This window comes from Octopus sinensis, linkage group LG4, assembly GCF_006345805.1.
Source record: "Octopus sinensis linkage group LG4, ASM634580v1, whole genome shotgun sequence".
Taxonomy (NCBI): domain Eukaryota; kingdom Metazoa; phylum Mollusca; class Cephalopoda; order Octopoda; family Octopodidae; genus Octopus; species Octopus sinensis.
Genome location: NC_043000.1, coordinates 32,572,796 through 32,590,149, shown reverse-complemented (window position 1 = coordinate 32,590,149; position 17,354 = coordinate 32,572,796). Strand labels below are relative to the sequence as shown.

The 17,354-nt window shown below is 38.7% G+C and overlaps 1 protein-coding gene across 1 annotated transcript in view; it reads left to right on the top strand.

Annotated features, from left to right (window-relative positions):
- LOC115210423 (acylamino-acid-releasing enzyme) overlaps window positions 1-17,354 on the top strand; it is an 89,314-nt gene that overhangs the window by 31,428 nt on the left and 40,532 nt on the right. Inside the window, exons 2-4 of the mRNA XM_036502244.1 lie at window positions 2,004-2,233; window positions 13,881-13,971; window positions 16,553-16,631. Of these exons, the coding sequence (XP_036358137.1) occupies window positions 2,004-2,233; window positions 13,881-13,971; window positions 16,553-16,631 (400 nt within the window). The remainder of the gene's footprint in view (window positions 1-2,003; window positions 2,234-13,880; window positions 13,972-16,552; window positions 16,632-17,354) is intronic.

Sequence of the window (17,354 nt, the reverse complement as noted above, 5' to 3'; positions counted from 1 at the left end):
TATTGCCTGTGATAATCTTTTATCATTGGCATAGCTAGTGACAATGGCTGTACGAGTGACCTTGGGCATGTCTAAGAGGAGTATTATGAACAGTAATGGCCCCGGAACAGTTCCTTAGAGTAAACTACTTAGGATTTGAGTTTCTTCAGAAAGGGCACCATTGGCTGCAACTACCTGACTTCTGTTTTTAAGGAAGTTATGCAGCACAAGCACCACCAGCATAAGTATTATATTTTGTGATATTTGGCGGATGATATATTGTGCATACAGCTACATCAGCTTGCTTTATATGTATTATTAAGGTGTCGCAAACTGAGTTTGAATGTGACAGTAATACAAGAGGTGTGACATCTTCACGGATGTACATAGCAACTCTGCTATGATGATCCAGTTCTTGACTGAAGATTGAAGGCTTCGAATGTCCCGTCCATGTTTTTTGTATCGTCTTCTAAATGTTTTACGTTCTTGTCCCAGTTTGTATTTTTCTACATATATATACATATATATATACACATACATATATATACATATATATATATACACATACATACATACATATATATATATATACATACACACATATATAGGGTCATCCCATAAATAATGCAGTTTTCTTCAATTGCATAATCTAAAAGTCAGAGGGGGATAGGATAAACTACCTGCATCAACTTGCTATAAAAGCAGGCAGTAATTTTACCTTGTACTTATTCATAGTGCAAGTTTTGAAGAGTGCAGTTCAATTTCAGCAGTTATTTTTTTCAAAGTTTTAATGGAAGTGATAAAGAAACATATTCGGCATATTTTGCTTTATGAGTTCAATAAAGGCAACAACACAATGGAAAGTGCGAGGAATATTAATGCAGTGTATGAGGATCGGACCATAAGGAGCAACCAGTGTCAATGGTGGTTCTAGAAATTCCAAGCTGGAGACTACAGCCTAGAAGACGAACCTCATCCTGGAAGATCTGTAGACCTTGATGAGGACGTGCTGCAAACCTTGGTGGAACAAAATCCCATCATAACTGTTGAGGAACCAGCAGAGAAGCTTGGATTTTATCATTCAACCATTCATCGACACCTGCGTGCCATCGGAAAAGTCAGCAGATTTGGTTAATGGGTTCCGAATCTAATCGCATGCAGAGAGTGAATGTATGCTCTTCTTTGCTGTCTCATCTCACAAATGAACCATTTTTTGACCAAATAGTAACTGGTGATGAGAAATAGGTACTCTGTAAAAATGTTAAGCGCCGAAAACAGTGGGTAAAGAAAGGAGAAACACTAGCAACCCAGGCTAAAGAAGGTCTTCACCTACTTAAGGTGTTGTTATCTGTTCGGTGGGATATGAAAGGTATAGTCCACTTTGAACTTTTAAACTCAAATCAAATGATAACAAAGGAGATCTACTATGAGTAGCTTGCGTGGCTTAAGTCAGCGCTAGAAGGAAAAAGACCATCTTTGTTTCAAGATGAAAGGTGTTCTTCCATTAGGATAATACTTGGCCACATACAGTGAGGATGACATTCCAAAGGCTGCAGCAGTTTGACTGGGAAACGATGCCCCACCCACCATACTCACCAGATATTGCCCCCATCTGATTATCATTTATTCTGCAGTCTTTGAAATTATTTGGATGGAAAAGACATGAATTCTGTAGACAAGGTCAGAACAGTACTGGAAGAGTATTTTTCGTCACAGACAAGTGAATTTCAACAGCAAAACAACAAAAATAGTGTTTAAAATATTTGAAAACAAAATTTGGAATATAATAAATATTTTATGCATAATCTAAAAGCTAAAAATTCTTCTGAATTACCCTGTACGTTTGTATGTAGGTCTGTCTAGGATATAAGTATGTGTGTGGTGATGGAGGCAATCAAATTGTGTTTTCTTTCAGCTTTTGTTTTTCAAATCAAGTTGTTGTATTGCCAAAGAATTTGGTGTGTTTCCAAATTGTTTTGTTTTAAATCTCGTCTTTGAACCTTTATTCAAATATTTCTTTTCAGGTAGAGGAAGCCATCTCCATATACAGAGAGTATTCCAGATTCCCTGTCGTGTCAAGTGCCAAAATTAGTTTTCCAGAAGATTCATCGCATATCATTGTTAATAGTGAAAGTACCCAACGAGATTTAGAGAGACGGGAACAAGTCAAGTTCAGTCGGAACCATATTCTTACTCATGAACATGGAAAATATTCCATATTATGTAGAACTCAGCCAACTGAACTGTCCAAAGAGTAAGTTGAGCCTTTCTTTTTTTTTCTCTTTATTACTCGTGGATATTCTTTTAACCCTTCGTTACCATATTTCTGTTGGAATAAATTGCTTTTGTTACAATTAATTTTGAAAGTAATGAAGTTTATTGAAATAATTTCATCATTATTAAACTGGAGTTTGGAACATAAATTAACATAAATTAACATGGAATTTTGAAAGAAAGCTTCAATTCAAATCACTTTAAAACAGTTAAATGTTATTGTAGAAACAGGGTCAGTCTTAGTTGGGGTGGTCTCAGGTGGGTTGGTGTCAAAAGGATTAATATGTGGTTGTTATTGGCTTCAGGTCAGCCCTGATCCAGCAGATCTAAAATCAAAGACATTCCAGCCATCATCATCCCATTTTTCCTTTTTTGTATAACACATGTACAACTAAAGTGTTCATCATCATCATCATCATTGTTTAACATCCGCCTTCCATGCTAGCATGGATGGGACAGTTTCACAAGAGCCAGCCAGGCAGAAGCTTACACCAGACTTTTGTGACTGTTTTGGCTGGATTTTTACAGCTGGATGCCCTTCCTAACACCAACCACTCAGTAGAGTGGACTTAGTGCTTTGTACATGGCACAAGCACAGGTGAGATCCGTTTGAGCAAGGTTTTTACAGCTGGATGCCCTTCTGAACACCAACCACTTTACGGTGTAGACTGGGTGCTTTTAAGTGGCACCTGCGCTGACAGGGTCACCAAGCACTTGCAAGACACAAAAAGAAAAAATTGTGTCAGATGATGAAAGGTTATAGTGAATTGCATGGAATTTGTTGTGGCAGATTTTTTTTTATGGCAAGAGGTTCTAATTGTTACCAATTCCCAGTTGTTTCTGAACACAGTAATATTTCCTTGTGGCTTGGAATTTTTTCATTGAAGATTGGAAACAAAGAACATGATGATGATGATAACTCTCATTTACGACTTTTGAGGTGGCAAAGCACGATCTTCAAATGTTGGGTCTCACGGAGGCAATTACAAGTGATGATGACCTTTGACAGATTGCTGTGCTTAAGAAGACTCACCAAGCCAAGGGAAATCACATTTGTGGCTGGCGCTGGTGACACGCACACACACACACACATGCACATGTGCAAATCTAGTATGCTCCACTGGATGTGCAATGTCAGTGTGCATGTATGACCGAATGTAAGCCTCTTGAGAGAAAAGCTGGGCATAAGAGGCATTAGATGTGATGTGCAAGAGAGACGACTAGACTGGTCATGTGATGCATATGAACGAGGACAGCTGTATGAAGAAGTGCTGATCTCTAACTGTGGAGAGGATCTTTGGAAGGGATAGACCCAGGAAGACTTGGGATGAGGTGGCAAAGCATGATCTTCAAAGTAGGGCCTTACGGTGGCAGTTGCAAGTTATCGTGACCTTCGACAGTTTGCTGTGCTTAAGAAGACTCACCAAGCCAAGGGAAATCACATTTGTGGCCGGCGCTGGTGGCACATACAAAGGCACCCACGACACTCTCAGAGTGGCTGGCATCCAGCTGTAGAAACCAAGCCAAAATCAGACTGGAACCTGGTGCCGCTCTCTAGCTTACCAGGTCCAGTCAAACCGTCTGACCCATACCAGCATGGAAAATGAATGCTAAATGATGATATGACAGGTTTCTTTCAGTTTTCACACGTAAAAAGCACCCACTACACTCATAGAGTGGTTGGCGTTAGGAAGGGCATCCAGCTGTAGAAACACTGCCAGATCAGACTGGAGCCTGGTGCAGCCTCCTGGCTTCCCAGACCCCGGTCGAACCGTCCAACCCATGCTAGCATGGAAAGCGGATGTTAATCGATGATGATAATGATAATGAAATCCACTCTCAAGGCTTTGGTTGGTCGAAGGCTATAACGAGACATTTTCTCAAGGTGTCATGTAGTGGGACTGAACCTGGAACCCTGTGATTGGCGAGCAAACTTCTTAACCTCATAACTATGCCTCTGCCTATCACCCAGTATTAAACATTAATTCTTCATCTAAAATTCGTTAGTCAGGAAATGTGTTTGTATTTATAATTATTCTCTACTGATCTACTTAGCATTCCACTATGGTCAATAAGTATGAACTCTACATAAAATATTGGCTATTTTCCCAGCTTTAAGTTTGTGTTTTTATTTTGCCAAGATTAATGGCACAGCGCCAGATTTTATTTTATATGAATGCTAATATAATGATAGCTTTAGGTCTGCAACTCCAAATTGGAGACAGAATGTTCTGTCCCGAGGGAGCTCTTTAGTACATTCCTCCTCCCCCCACCCCCACTGCTTCCTATGAAACAAATAGTCAGGGCGATTGAATAGTTGTAATCACATTCTTCCTTTTTGAAAGTTAATTTCTTTATACATTTACTGTCCAACCCATGTCAGGATGGAAAACGGACGTTAAACGATGATAATGATGATGATGACATTTATGTCCTGTTTATTAAATTAATTGCTTTATTAAATGATGATGTTTTAGATAGAGCAGTCATTACTTAAAGATATATTTACCTTAACACATATCTACATAATGTAAACAGCCAGAACCCTATGAAATTGAAAAATATTTTGAACAAAGAAGAGAGTGAGATGGACTTTACCCTTGGATAGGCCCCACCCTTAGCTCAGTGGTTCCCAAACTTTTTCAAGTTGCTGCCCCCTCAACACCCAGGCCACATTCCTGGCACACCCACCCCAACTGACCATCACAAACATAGACCTCTTTCTGAAGCAAATTCAATGCAACTGTATTTCACAAATAAAACTTAACCTAGTAAACCCATTATTTTGTTATTTTTACATGAATATCTACCCCATTATCACCCAACTTTTTACATGAATCGCTACCCCATTATCACCCCACTTTTCTTCAATTCCCCTCTGGAACTTTCCACCACCACCCCACCACCCCGGGGGGAAGCAATACCGCCCACTTTGGGAATCACTGCCTTAGATAAACCCTACCCATTGACCTAGTACATAAATGCAGAGTTATGAAAGGTTTCCTATTAGCCAGAAGGCTCAAATATTTATCTTCGAGTCATAGTAAACATATAAGATATGTTGAACGTTTGTTTAGATCATTGGACTTCTTTTCCAGGTCATGGAACCTATAATCTGGTGTTCATTAATCAATATAAGTTTTTTTTTATTAATACAAACATGACTGTCTGGTTAAGAAGCTTGTCAACCCAAAGCTGTAATAGAAGACATTGGCTCAAGGTGCCATTCTGTGGGATTGAACCCTAGACCATGTGGTTAGGAATCAAGCTTCTTTACCACACAACCAAGCTAAGCTTATATTTGTGTATGTGTGAGTCTGCATGTGTTTCTGTCTCCTTGTGTTACCATCATGTGATAGTTGTAAATGACTGTCACCATCATGCAAGCAGCATCTTTTATTGCCAATCTTCCATGAAAACATGTCTGGCCTTGAGGTAAAAATTTCCTTACTTGGAAATTTCAGAGTGGTTGGGATTAGGAAGGGCATCCTACCATAGAAACCTTGCCAAATTAGATTGGAACTTGATGCATCCACCTGGCTTAGCAGTTTTTAGTTAAACTGTCCAATCCATGCCAGCATGGATTACTCTTGATGACGAAATATAAAGTTTGTCTTTATCAGACAAACCCACTTTCATAAGAGTTATAAGAAACACATGGCTTTGGGTTCAGTTCCACTGCACAGTATATTAGGCAAATATCTTCTGTTTATAGTCCTGGGCCAATCAAAGCCTTGTAAATGGATTTTGATAGACGGAAACTGAAATGAAACCTTTTGTCTGAGTGTGTAAGAGAGAAAACATTATTGAAATATTTTCATTTTTAAAGTTAGCCTTGTGTTTGTGTATGTTTGTGTGTTGGTAAGTCTGTGTCTTTGTTCTATATATGTGTGTGTGTTTATACATGTGTGTGAATATCTCTTTCACTTCTGTCATAAATTATCAATTAAAAAAATATTGTTTTTAACTATGTTTGCTAGATCTCTCATCAATTAGCACCAAGGTGAAGTGCTCCTTTTTCAGGCTGTCTATGTAGACTAGATCATTGACAAATAGGAGCTCCCTTTGGACCATCTAGTCTTCAACTCCTCCCTTGATGGTCTGTTAGATTAATAGGATCTTGATCAATTCTTACCTTCACACTAAAATCAGCTTTGCAATCATTGTTTGTTGCTTCTCACTCGTCTCGTCTTGGCCTATTCTGTCACAAATCAATTGGACTGTGGCTCCCTCTACGACCCATATAACCTAGCTTGGTGGTCTGATTCTGCTGTAGTTGCCCTCTTAGCAATTTACAATGACATTGGTGGCACGTAAAAAGCACCCACTACACTCTCGGAGTGGTTGGCGTTAGGAAGGGCATCCAGTTGTAGAAACTGCCAGATCAAGATTGGAGCCTGGTGCAGCCATCTGGTTTGCCAGTCCTCAGTCAAAATCGTCCAACCCATGCTAGCATGGAAAGCGGACGTTAAACGATGATGATGATTGCCACACCGGTCATTGGGTATGACCCCTTCCTACATGATTTGATTTACTACCCTGGTGGTCATTGTGTATCCTACCTTACCAGATATTTTGAGAATCTTTGCAACAATCGTTGATGGACCTGCATCCACAAAATTAAACTTAGCAAAGTCGAAAATCTTCATTGGTAGAACCCTGCTACCATCAGGAACATGGCCATTCTTGACATACAGAACAAAAACAGGTTAGAATTCCCAATGGTGTACATAATGTAAATTATGGCTACCCAGGGGGTACAGTGGGGTTACAAAATGGGCTAACAGAGAACTTGGTCTTTATCAGACAAACCCACTTTCATAAGAGTTATAAGAAACAAAAGTTTTGTGATTAATGTTTGTTTTTCCACTAAGGTTTAAAAAGAAAAGTGTCCAGTTTACTTTGTATGGGCATCAGGTCCAATATAATTTTTCAGTTGCTTTGATTTCAACAAATTTTTCAGGAAAAGCAACTTTTGATTTGTATTTCAGATAAACTTTACTGAGATCATCACCATCATCATCATCATCATTTAACATCCTCTTTCCATGCTGGCATAGGTTGGACAGTTCGACTGAAGACTGGTGAGCCGGAAGGCTGCACCATTTTCTGATTTTCATTTTGAGTCTAAAGATGACAGACGAACTGTAAAAACGTTGTTCAGTTTAATAAACAATGTCATTATCCTGCCACTCATTATCATTCAGCATCCATTTTTCCTTGCTTGTACGGGTCAGATGGAATTTGTTGTGGCAGGTTTTCTAGGGCTGGATGCCCCTCCTGTTGCCAACCCTCACCTGTTTCCAAGTGAAGTAATATTTCTCCCCCTGGGCCAGACATGATTTTCTAGAATATTGAAAATAAATGACACTGTTTCCATACTAGTGATTCTCGTTTACAACTATCACATGCGACACACACACGCACACACACAGGTTTTCTAGGGATGGATGCCCCTCCTGTTGCCAACCCTCACCTGTTTCCAAGTGAAGTAATATTTCTCCCCCTGGGCCAGACATGATTTTCTAGAATATTGAAAATAAATGACAGTTTCCATACCAGTGATTCTCGTTTACAACTATCACATGCGACACACACACACACACACACACATTATAACAGGCTTCTTTCAGTTTCTGTCTCCCAAATCCACTCAGCCTGGAGCTATAGTAGAAGACACTGGTCTTAAGTGTCATGCAATGAGACTGAACCTAGAATCATGTGGTTGAGGAGCAAACATCTTACCACACAGCTATGCCTCTGCCTGTTATAGAGCATACAAGGCTCTTCTTATTTGTGTAATTACTTTCATGAAGAGTTATGTCGCTCTTCATCAATTATTATTATTATTATTGCCATCAAAGTGACACTGAGGTGCATGACTGTGTTTGTATGATTATGTGATGCACATGGACAAGGACAGCTGTGTAAAGAAATGCCGATCTCTAACTGTGGAGGGAACCTATGGTAGAGATAGACCCAGGAAGACATGGGACGAAGTGATGATTTTTGAACTTTGAGTCTCACAAAGGCAATGACTAGTGACTGAGACCTTTGGTGATATGCTATGCTTGACAAGACCCGTCAAGCCAAGTGAAATCGTTGTCATGGCTAATGTTGGTATCACACAACTGGCACCCATGCTAGTGGCATGTAAAGAACACCATTTGAGCATTGGGCCTCCTGGAGGCAAAGTGGCTGGGTTCTTTTCGAGCTTTGGGCCTCCTGAAGGCAAAGAGGCTGAGTTCCTTTTGAGTTTCGGGCCTCATGGTCGCAATGACCGAGACCCTTGGTATTATGTCAGGCTTGAGAAGAAGACCCATCAAGCCAAACAAAATCTCATTCACGGCAGATATCAGTGTCACACAAATGGCAACCATGCCAGTGGCACATAAAAGCACCCATTACTCTCTCTGAGTGGTTGGCGTTAAGTAGGGCATCCAGCCATAGAAAACCATGCCAAATCAGACTGGAGTCTGGTGCAGCCTTCCAGCATGCCAGCCCAGTCAAACTGTCCAACCCATGCCAGCATGGACAGTGGTCATTAAATGATGATCATGATTATACCCATCATGATTACATGTCTGATAAGGGTGCACAACATGGTGATCTTAGATCAAGATAAAACTTCAGGTTGAGTGGTCCATCTTACTCAAACGGTCCCTGAATAAGGGTTGCTTAAGTATGTTGAATCAAAAATCCATGTTACCAAGGGTGAATTATTCAAACCCCAAAGAATTCCTTTCGACACATGGCTATGATGCTCCCCCACTACTTCTGCTCGTGATCAGAGCGGCACATATCGTCAGCCACTAAGGGACATGCTCAACTGGTTATGGCCAAACAACTGACGAGCAGATCTGTGGTATTGAACAGAATATGTGCTGTAGCCCATCTATTATACCAAGACAAAACAATGTACATGATAACACTTCCAATCAGTTAAAATCAAGCCATAAGAGCCTCTGCCTGGTACTGTATCAGGGCATCTATTATTATTATTATTATCATCACTATTATTAATATTTATAGGACTGAGGTAACTCCTCCAAAGGTATAGAAGCAAAAATAGAAGAGTGCCATTGTTATCAAGTGAACGATATTTTGACATCGTTCACTTGATAACAATGGCACTCTGCTATCATCATTATTATTATTATTATTATTAGTAGTAGTAGTAGTAGTAGTAGTAGTAGTAGTAGTAGTAGCTGACAGTTTTGCTGCAGCTGCTCATGCATTTGGGCTGATAGTCAGCATCAAGAAGTCTGGAGTTTTATTCCAACCAAAGACTCAAATGTGATGATAGACAATGAGTCACTCAAATGAGTCAAGTCATTCAAATATCTTGGAAGTACAGTAAACTTTAAGATTACTCTTGACGTCGAAATCAATGTCAGAATATCTAAGGCTACAAATGCTTTTGGAAAACTTTGCCATTGTTTGTGGGATGAACACAATAGCAGTCTGATAACTAAAATAAGTGCGTACAAATCTCGTATTTTGAGCACACTTTTGTACGAGGAAGAAGCATGGATTCTCAACTACAGACATATGAAGAAAATTGAGACCTTTCACACATGCTGTCTGCGTAATATCTGCAACATAAAACGGCAAGATAGGACATCAAATGTCAAAATCTTAGAAAAATGTGTTATCTCCATTATCCAAAGAATGCTGCTGAGAATCCACTGCAAATGGGTAGGACATGTTGATTGAATGAAAGACAACTGCATTCCAAAAATACTTGGCCAACAAGTGGAGGGATACCACAGTAAAGGAAGACCCCCTTCATTAGGTATAAGGATAAGTTGAAGCAATCCCTAAAATCTCTACAGCTTAACTTGACATCTTGGGAAAGCCATTGCCTAGATTATTCATCATCATCATCATCATCATTTAACGTCCATTTTCCATGATGGCATGGGTTGGATGCGTTGACTGAGGACTGGTGAGCCAGGGGGCAGCACCAGGCTCCAGTCTGATTTGGCAAGGTTTCTACAGCCGGATGCCCTTCCTAATGCTAGCCATTCCGAGTGCGTAGTGGGTGCTTTTTACATGCCACCAGCACAGGGGCCAGTCAGGGGTGGGGTGAGGGGAGAACTGGTCAAACCATGAAGTTAATAAAGAAAGCCAAATAATTTTTGTCATTATTATTATTATTCATTATCATTATTTGTTTTGCAAATATCAAACATTTTTTTGCTTTTAGTGTACGTGGCTCAAAAATTTCAGTATTAATGAAAGATTACATAAATGAAACGAAAACCACAACTGGAATTGTTAATATTAATTCCGCTAATTAGTATTTGCTATTTAGCTGTGGGTTATGAAGCATATTTGAAATAGTCTTTCCATATTTTCACTTGTGACTGACAGCAATAATTATATGAATTATCGTTAGTGGCCAGTTTAGAAACAATGACTTTTTTTTTAACTAATTCAATTTGATATCTTTAAAATGTAACACACATGAACACATTAATTATGCTTGATTAATTAGTTTCTTTAAAGTATTAATGCATTAGTGACCTGGATTCTAGTTAAACTGAAATATTTAGATTCATTTGCATGTGTGCACACACACACACACACACACATTTTGCATATATATATATATATATATATATATATATATTTGTTTATTGGGTTAGCAACTAAGTTCCTGCAGTTTTTTTTAATTTAAATTTTTTAAAAGGTGTAATAATAAAGCTAACAACTAATTAATCAATAACGTATTCACCCTTGTTATTTACAACTTCTTCCCAACGTTCAAAAAGATTTTCAATACCTCGTTGGTAGAAATCACCTGATTTCAATCGATAAATTGATCCAACCAAGCTCTCAATTCTGCATCAGTATTGAACGAAACTTTGTGCTCCGTGCATAGCATTTAAAAGGGATCGAATGGGGTGGAAATCCATTGGTGCCAAATCAGGAGAGTACAGCAGGTGTGGCAGCACTTCCCAGCCATGCATTTGAATGGCTTCCTTTGTGATATTGGCGATATGAGGGCGGGCATTGTCATGCAGCAGAAGAACTCCATGCTGCCAATTATGTCTTTTTACTTGAATAGCCATGTTGAGTCATTCCATCTGTTGAACATAGAGTTCCGTGTTGACCGTTTGGTTCCATTCAAACAATTCATAATGGATAATCCCTTCCCAGTCCCACCATATGTACAACATCATTTTACACAGATGAAGATCTTGTTTCATGCACGGTGTCGCTTGTTTACCGTTGCTAAACCATTCCTTACACTGCTTCATATTGATGTACAGGCACCATTTTTTGTTGCCAGTAACAATTCGGTAAAGAAATCTTTCCTTGTGTCCATGAGTTGAGCGGTGACAAGCAAGCAAATCAGCGGAGATTGTGGCTTGTTGATTTTTGTTGTTGTCACTTAAAGCATGCAGAACCCTTGCCCCATACTTCTGAACCTTTCCCATCGAATGAAGATGCTTCTCTATAGCAGTGTGGGAGCATTCCATTTTTTCTGCCAGTTCCCTTGTCGTTTGATGAGAATTTTCGTGCAAAAGTTGGTTTAATCACTCTTCATCGAACTCAACTGGACGGCCAGAACAAGGTGCATCTTTGAGGTCAAAATTTCCATTTTTGAACTTGGCATACCAATCACTAGCGGCTCTTCCAGCTATGTCACCCTCTCCATACACAGCACAAATGTCGTGAGCAGCTTTTGCGGCCTTAGAACCTTGATTAAAAGCAAAAAAAAGGAGGTGTCGAAAATGCTCATTTTTCTTGATATTCCATTTTAATGATCTGAAAATAAACAAAAATTAACAAAAATTAACTAGAAAAAAAAATAGATTCCAAAATTTAAAACGCAATAAATTCCAAAGTTAAAAAAAAACAGCGGGAACTTGGTTGCCAACCCAATATATGATGATGATATATATATATATATATATATATACACACACACACACACACACACACACATATGTGGATAGTTGCATACATGTGCTTATTCATACGCCCCTACCCCACCTTTATAAATGCGTTTGCATTTCATTCTGTGTGTATAACTGACCTATTGCCTTTGGTGTTAAACTGTGATTGATTTTATATTTCTGATTGGTAATATTCTGTGAGAAGTTTGTAATCACAAGGTCACCAGTCTTGATGACCTGCCCAATATAACTGCTACAACATGCAGTGAAGAATTTTTTGGAAATGGTTCATAATTTTATTTCTTTTCTTGGAAACTTGGTAACTGTTGAGAGAAAGAGAGAGAGAGATGTAGACAGACTATGAAAAATGTTAATTTGTGTCTTGAGGTGTATTCATGGTGTTCAGAGAAGGTTTCTCTCCTTCTACTGTTTTACCATTCTGATGTTAAAAGTAGAATCTCTGTAGAGATGGGCTGGTGCCTGGTGACAGACACGTGCCTCAGTGCAAAAACAGAGCAACTTGATGTTGTTGTTGTTAGATAAGAATAATGTCTGTAGATGAATGATATATGTTACAGGTAAAAATAAGTTTAGAGGGTGTGTATAGAAATCTTAGCCGTTAACTAAATCGGGTTTGTTGTTGTTGGTTGTATTGGCAGTATGGTTAGGGCAGCAGACAAAGTTGTCGAACAATGTTTAGTTGCAGATCTTTACATTCTAAGTTCAAATCTCTGGTGTTGACTTTGGATTGCTTTTTTCTAGTATTAACAAAATAGGTACCAGTTATTCACTGGGGTTTATTTAATGTATCTATGTAAGAAATTATCACTTTTATCATCATCATTATAAGTTTTTCTTCCTTCAGTTTTGTTTCCTGTTCTTACACCCAAGGCAAAGAAACTCACTGCTCACACTGATAGGCAGTCAAATAAACACACCAGGTTGTTCGTTTACAAAAAAAATAATAAAGTTATGCTGAAAAAAATTACTTACATGGATAGTAACCATTCTCACAAAAAAATTAATTATTGATGTTGTAATTGATGAGCCGCTAAATGCTAATTTGATAAGCAAGATTGTTATCCTGGTGTTTGGTACCTACAAGTCTCTTCAGATCTCAAGAGTCTTTTTTTGGGGTTCTTGCAGAACACAGGATGATACTTTTTCTGCAGGTTGACAACAGGAATCTCAATACCGATATCATTTGGTGTTGAGTTGGCAGAAGCGTTTCGTCTGTCTTCACATTCTGAGTTCAAATTCTGCTGAGGTCGACTTTGCTTTTCATCCTTTCAAGGTCAATGAAATAAGTACCAGTTACGCACTGGGGGTTGATGTAATCGACTATCCCTCCTCCCCCAAATTTCAAGTCTTCTGCCTTCAATAGAGAGGATTATCATCATCATGAAGACAAGCTGGCAGGGTCCATTAGCACACTTAATGGCATTTCGTCCATCTTTGCTCTTTGAGTTCACATTTTACTAAGGTCAACTTTGCCTTTTATTCCAGTTGGTGGTCAATAACATTAGAACCAGTTCATCTCTGGTGTGTATGTTATCGACTTAACCTCTCCCCCAAACTTGCTGGCCTAGTGCCGGAATTTGAAACCATTATTACCACCAACATTAATTGAATTTTTGTCTTGTCAAAAAGTATACTCATCATCATCGTCATCATTACCTGCCATCGTTACATTTGACAAACTTTCTTGATTGTTTATAGGTTATGGAATAAAGAATCCCCCTCGGGGAAGTTACGCTGTATCATTAGACGAGTGACCAACCAGAAAGGAGAAGAAAAGGATTTTATTGAGGTGAATATGGGATGGTTTTTTAAAGTTTTTGTGCCACTACCAAATAAAGTTTAAAATAACCTGTTATTTGTTCATTTGGATCATTACCTGATTCTAATTGACTCTAATTAGAATAAAGGGTGTCTTAACTTCCATTGTCCTTCAGGTGTTACTAAAAGTTCTGTTAAGTGATAGTGATGGAGGCAGCAGCGTTCTTCCACTCAAACCAGAGTAACGATGGAATTCTTTCAGCTTCCATCTACTAAATCTATTCACAAGGTTTTGGTTGGCCTAAGACTACAGTGGAAGACACTTGCCCAAAGTGCCATGCAATGGGACTGAACCCCAAACCACATGGTTGAGAAGCAAGCTTCTCACCACACAGCTACACCTGTACCTTTGGTGAATGTAATGGGTTTAGTACATTTCTCTGTTTCAAAGACAAGGAATTTGGGGTTAATAGATCCAGCATTTGAAGCTATCATAATTTATTATGGTGGAATCAGATTCTTTATCATCAGCTATTCAAGTCTAGACTGTCTTCAAGAAAAAAAACCTAGACCTTTATCAATTTACAACCTGTAACCTACAACTGAGCCATGATCTCCATCCAACAGCTATTCCAGCATTCTCTATTCCTCTATTTATACCTCAATAAATTTCATTGATCAACCTACTTCAGTTATGGATCAGCAGCAAGAATCAATTTGATGAACTTTGTTTACAAATCAACAAGAATCATTTGGATTAAAAACCAAAATATAAAGAATCATACATTCAGTTTGTTGTCTGCTGCAAAATTTAGCTGACCATATTCTGTCAGTTCCAATGACACTTCCACAGGTTACAAACTCTATTGGTTTTCTCTTTGACAGCATCATCATCCTCGTTTAACGTCCATTTTCCATGCTAGCATGGGTTGGACAGTTCGACCAGGGTCTGGGAAGCCAGGAGGCTGCACCAGGCTCCAGTCTGATCTGGCAGTGTTTCTACAGCTGGATGCCCTTCCTAACGCCAACTACTCATCTGCCAAACATAAATGCAACAGTCATCACACAAAACTACTGTGTCTGGTTTCTCATTCAAATGTCTTCTTAGTTCCAGACCAGAAAATTGGAATCTTTCTGTCTTTGTTTTTTCTATTCTATTATTTTGTTGCAACCATACAAGTGTGGCTATTTGTCTTAAATACCAATTTTAATTCTTTTATCCTACTATAATTGGCCTTATGTTCATCCGTCTGTCCGTGACCTTTACACGGCCAAACAACTGGTCATGCTTGCATGAAACTTGGCAGTCTTACCAAGGATGCCTCGAGAATGGTTTATATCAGGTTTAAAAGGTTTTATTGGAAAGACTTGCTACATTTGATTCCTATGAAACTAAGGAAGCCATTTCTGTATACATAAATAAAAATGAATTATACGGAAATCGGCCACAGTAACAAAACAGATACAAAAACCAAAATGGCATTTATGGAAGTTCAAGCAGTGCTTTCAGTTGTTCATTCATTATTATCTCTACAACGGTTCTGGGTGTTGATGGGGCGTGCGACACGCAAAGTGTGTGAGACAAACAGAGACAGAAAGAGACAAAGAAACAGAGAGAAAGACACACTGTGTGTGTGTGTGTGCATTTTCTTTTACCCCATCAACACATTGATGGGATGTGTGTGACAGAGAGAGAGAGAGAGACAGACAGAGAAAGAAAAAGACAGTGTGTGTGTGGTTCTTTTAACCTCATCAACACAATTCCTCTACAACAATATCAATTTGGTTCAGCACCCAGGACAAAAAAATAAATTAAAGCAATACTGTTAATGACCACATGATTAACCACTTCCCAGGAGAAAGTTGACAATATCTAAGTTCAGACACTATAATCGATGGAAATTATCACCTGTATCCACAGGATTTCCTTAACAACTTGAATCCACTGGGACGACCTATGCATGGGTTCTCACTGAAAAAGTACTGTCCTATAATGCTCCTATGAAATTTTGACCCTGCCAACGGACATTGCAACAGAACAAGATACACTGTCATGCAATTCAATTCTCACGTCATCGAAGCAGTGATAGCGATTGGCCCTCACAGTGGTAAGCACCTGTTCATACCTTGGATACCACTGGTACCCTCCAACAATCAGTTTCCCTTCCAGTAATGATGCAGGCAGTTTCCTGTCAAACTAGCCTTCTCATTCACAGCTAACAAGTCTCAGGGCCAGATTTTAGATCGAGTTGGTGTGTTTCTGCTCACTCTGATGTTTGTACACTGCCACTTGTATGTCGCTATGAGCAGAGCAATGGACTCAGCTGATTTGAAAATTAGTGTTGATCAAACACAGAATATCGTTTGCAAAGAGGTTTTTTAAATGTAATGATATCAAGAATATGTACTCTATAAAGCTATACATAAGTAGAATCAAAACCAACCATTATTTATATTTTATTACATTTCCCATGCCATACTTAAAGTGTTTTTATTTTCTATCATTTCCCATCTTAGATGGGTAGGTCTGCTAGTATTAATAAAATCTCAAATCTCTTAAATATTCATAAACTTTGGAATATCTTTCATTATGTTCTCTGCAACTTTAACAGATTTGGGAGAAAACACGGAAAATCTGGAATATTGATGCCCTCTCCAAGGAAATCCATGGGAAAATTTATGAACCTGATGGTGAGTTGAAAGGAATTTTTGTTTCATAGTCAACACTGTTTTACATATTATGTGTGTATGTATGTATGTATGTATGGATGGACTTCCTCTGGCTTTTCATGAATGCCTGCTCCAGGAGTTCGGTGTTTTCATCAATGGTGGTAGCAGCAGACCTTCCGCTGCATGGTTTGTCAAGAACAGATTCTCTTTCAAGAAACTTGCTATGGACAGCATAAATTATGCTACGCGTTGGAGCAGTGTGATGGCCATAAATCTTTTCAAACTTATGATGAACTGCAGTAGGGGACTGAAAATCTTCTTGCCAGGCAGCAATTTTGCAACACTGCTTTAACGTCAATTGGCAAGCCATGGGCAACGGAATGGTATACTTACAAAAACTGCAAAGTCTAAGGTGTCAAATGCTGATAACCTCACGTCTTTCCAAATGATACCCTAAACGAAATAGAGAAAAGAAAGTGTATAGTGACTTTTGGAACACCCTGTATATGTATACATATATATATATATATATATAATTAAAAATGAGGGTGTCTAAGAGACACCAACATGCCGAAATAGCAGTCGAAACTCTGACTATAAAAACCACGTTAAGGGTTCGTGTCGCACCATGGGATAAGACAGATAGACAAAATATACAAGCAAAAATTATTGAATAATTCAAGATCCAGGATTTCTGGTTTTGCTTTAAATAAGCTTTACCGTCATCGGTTGAATATATCAAGA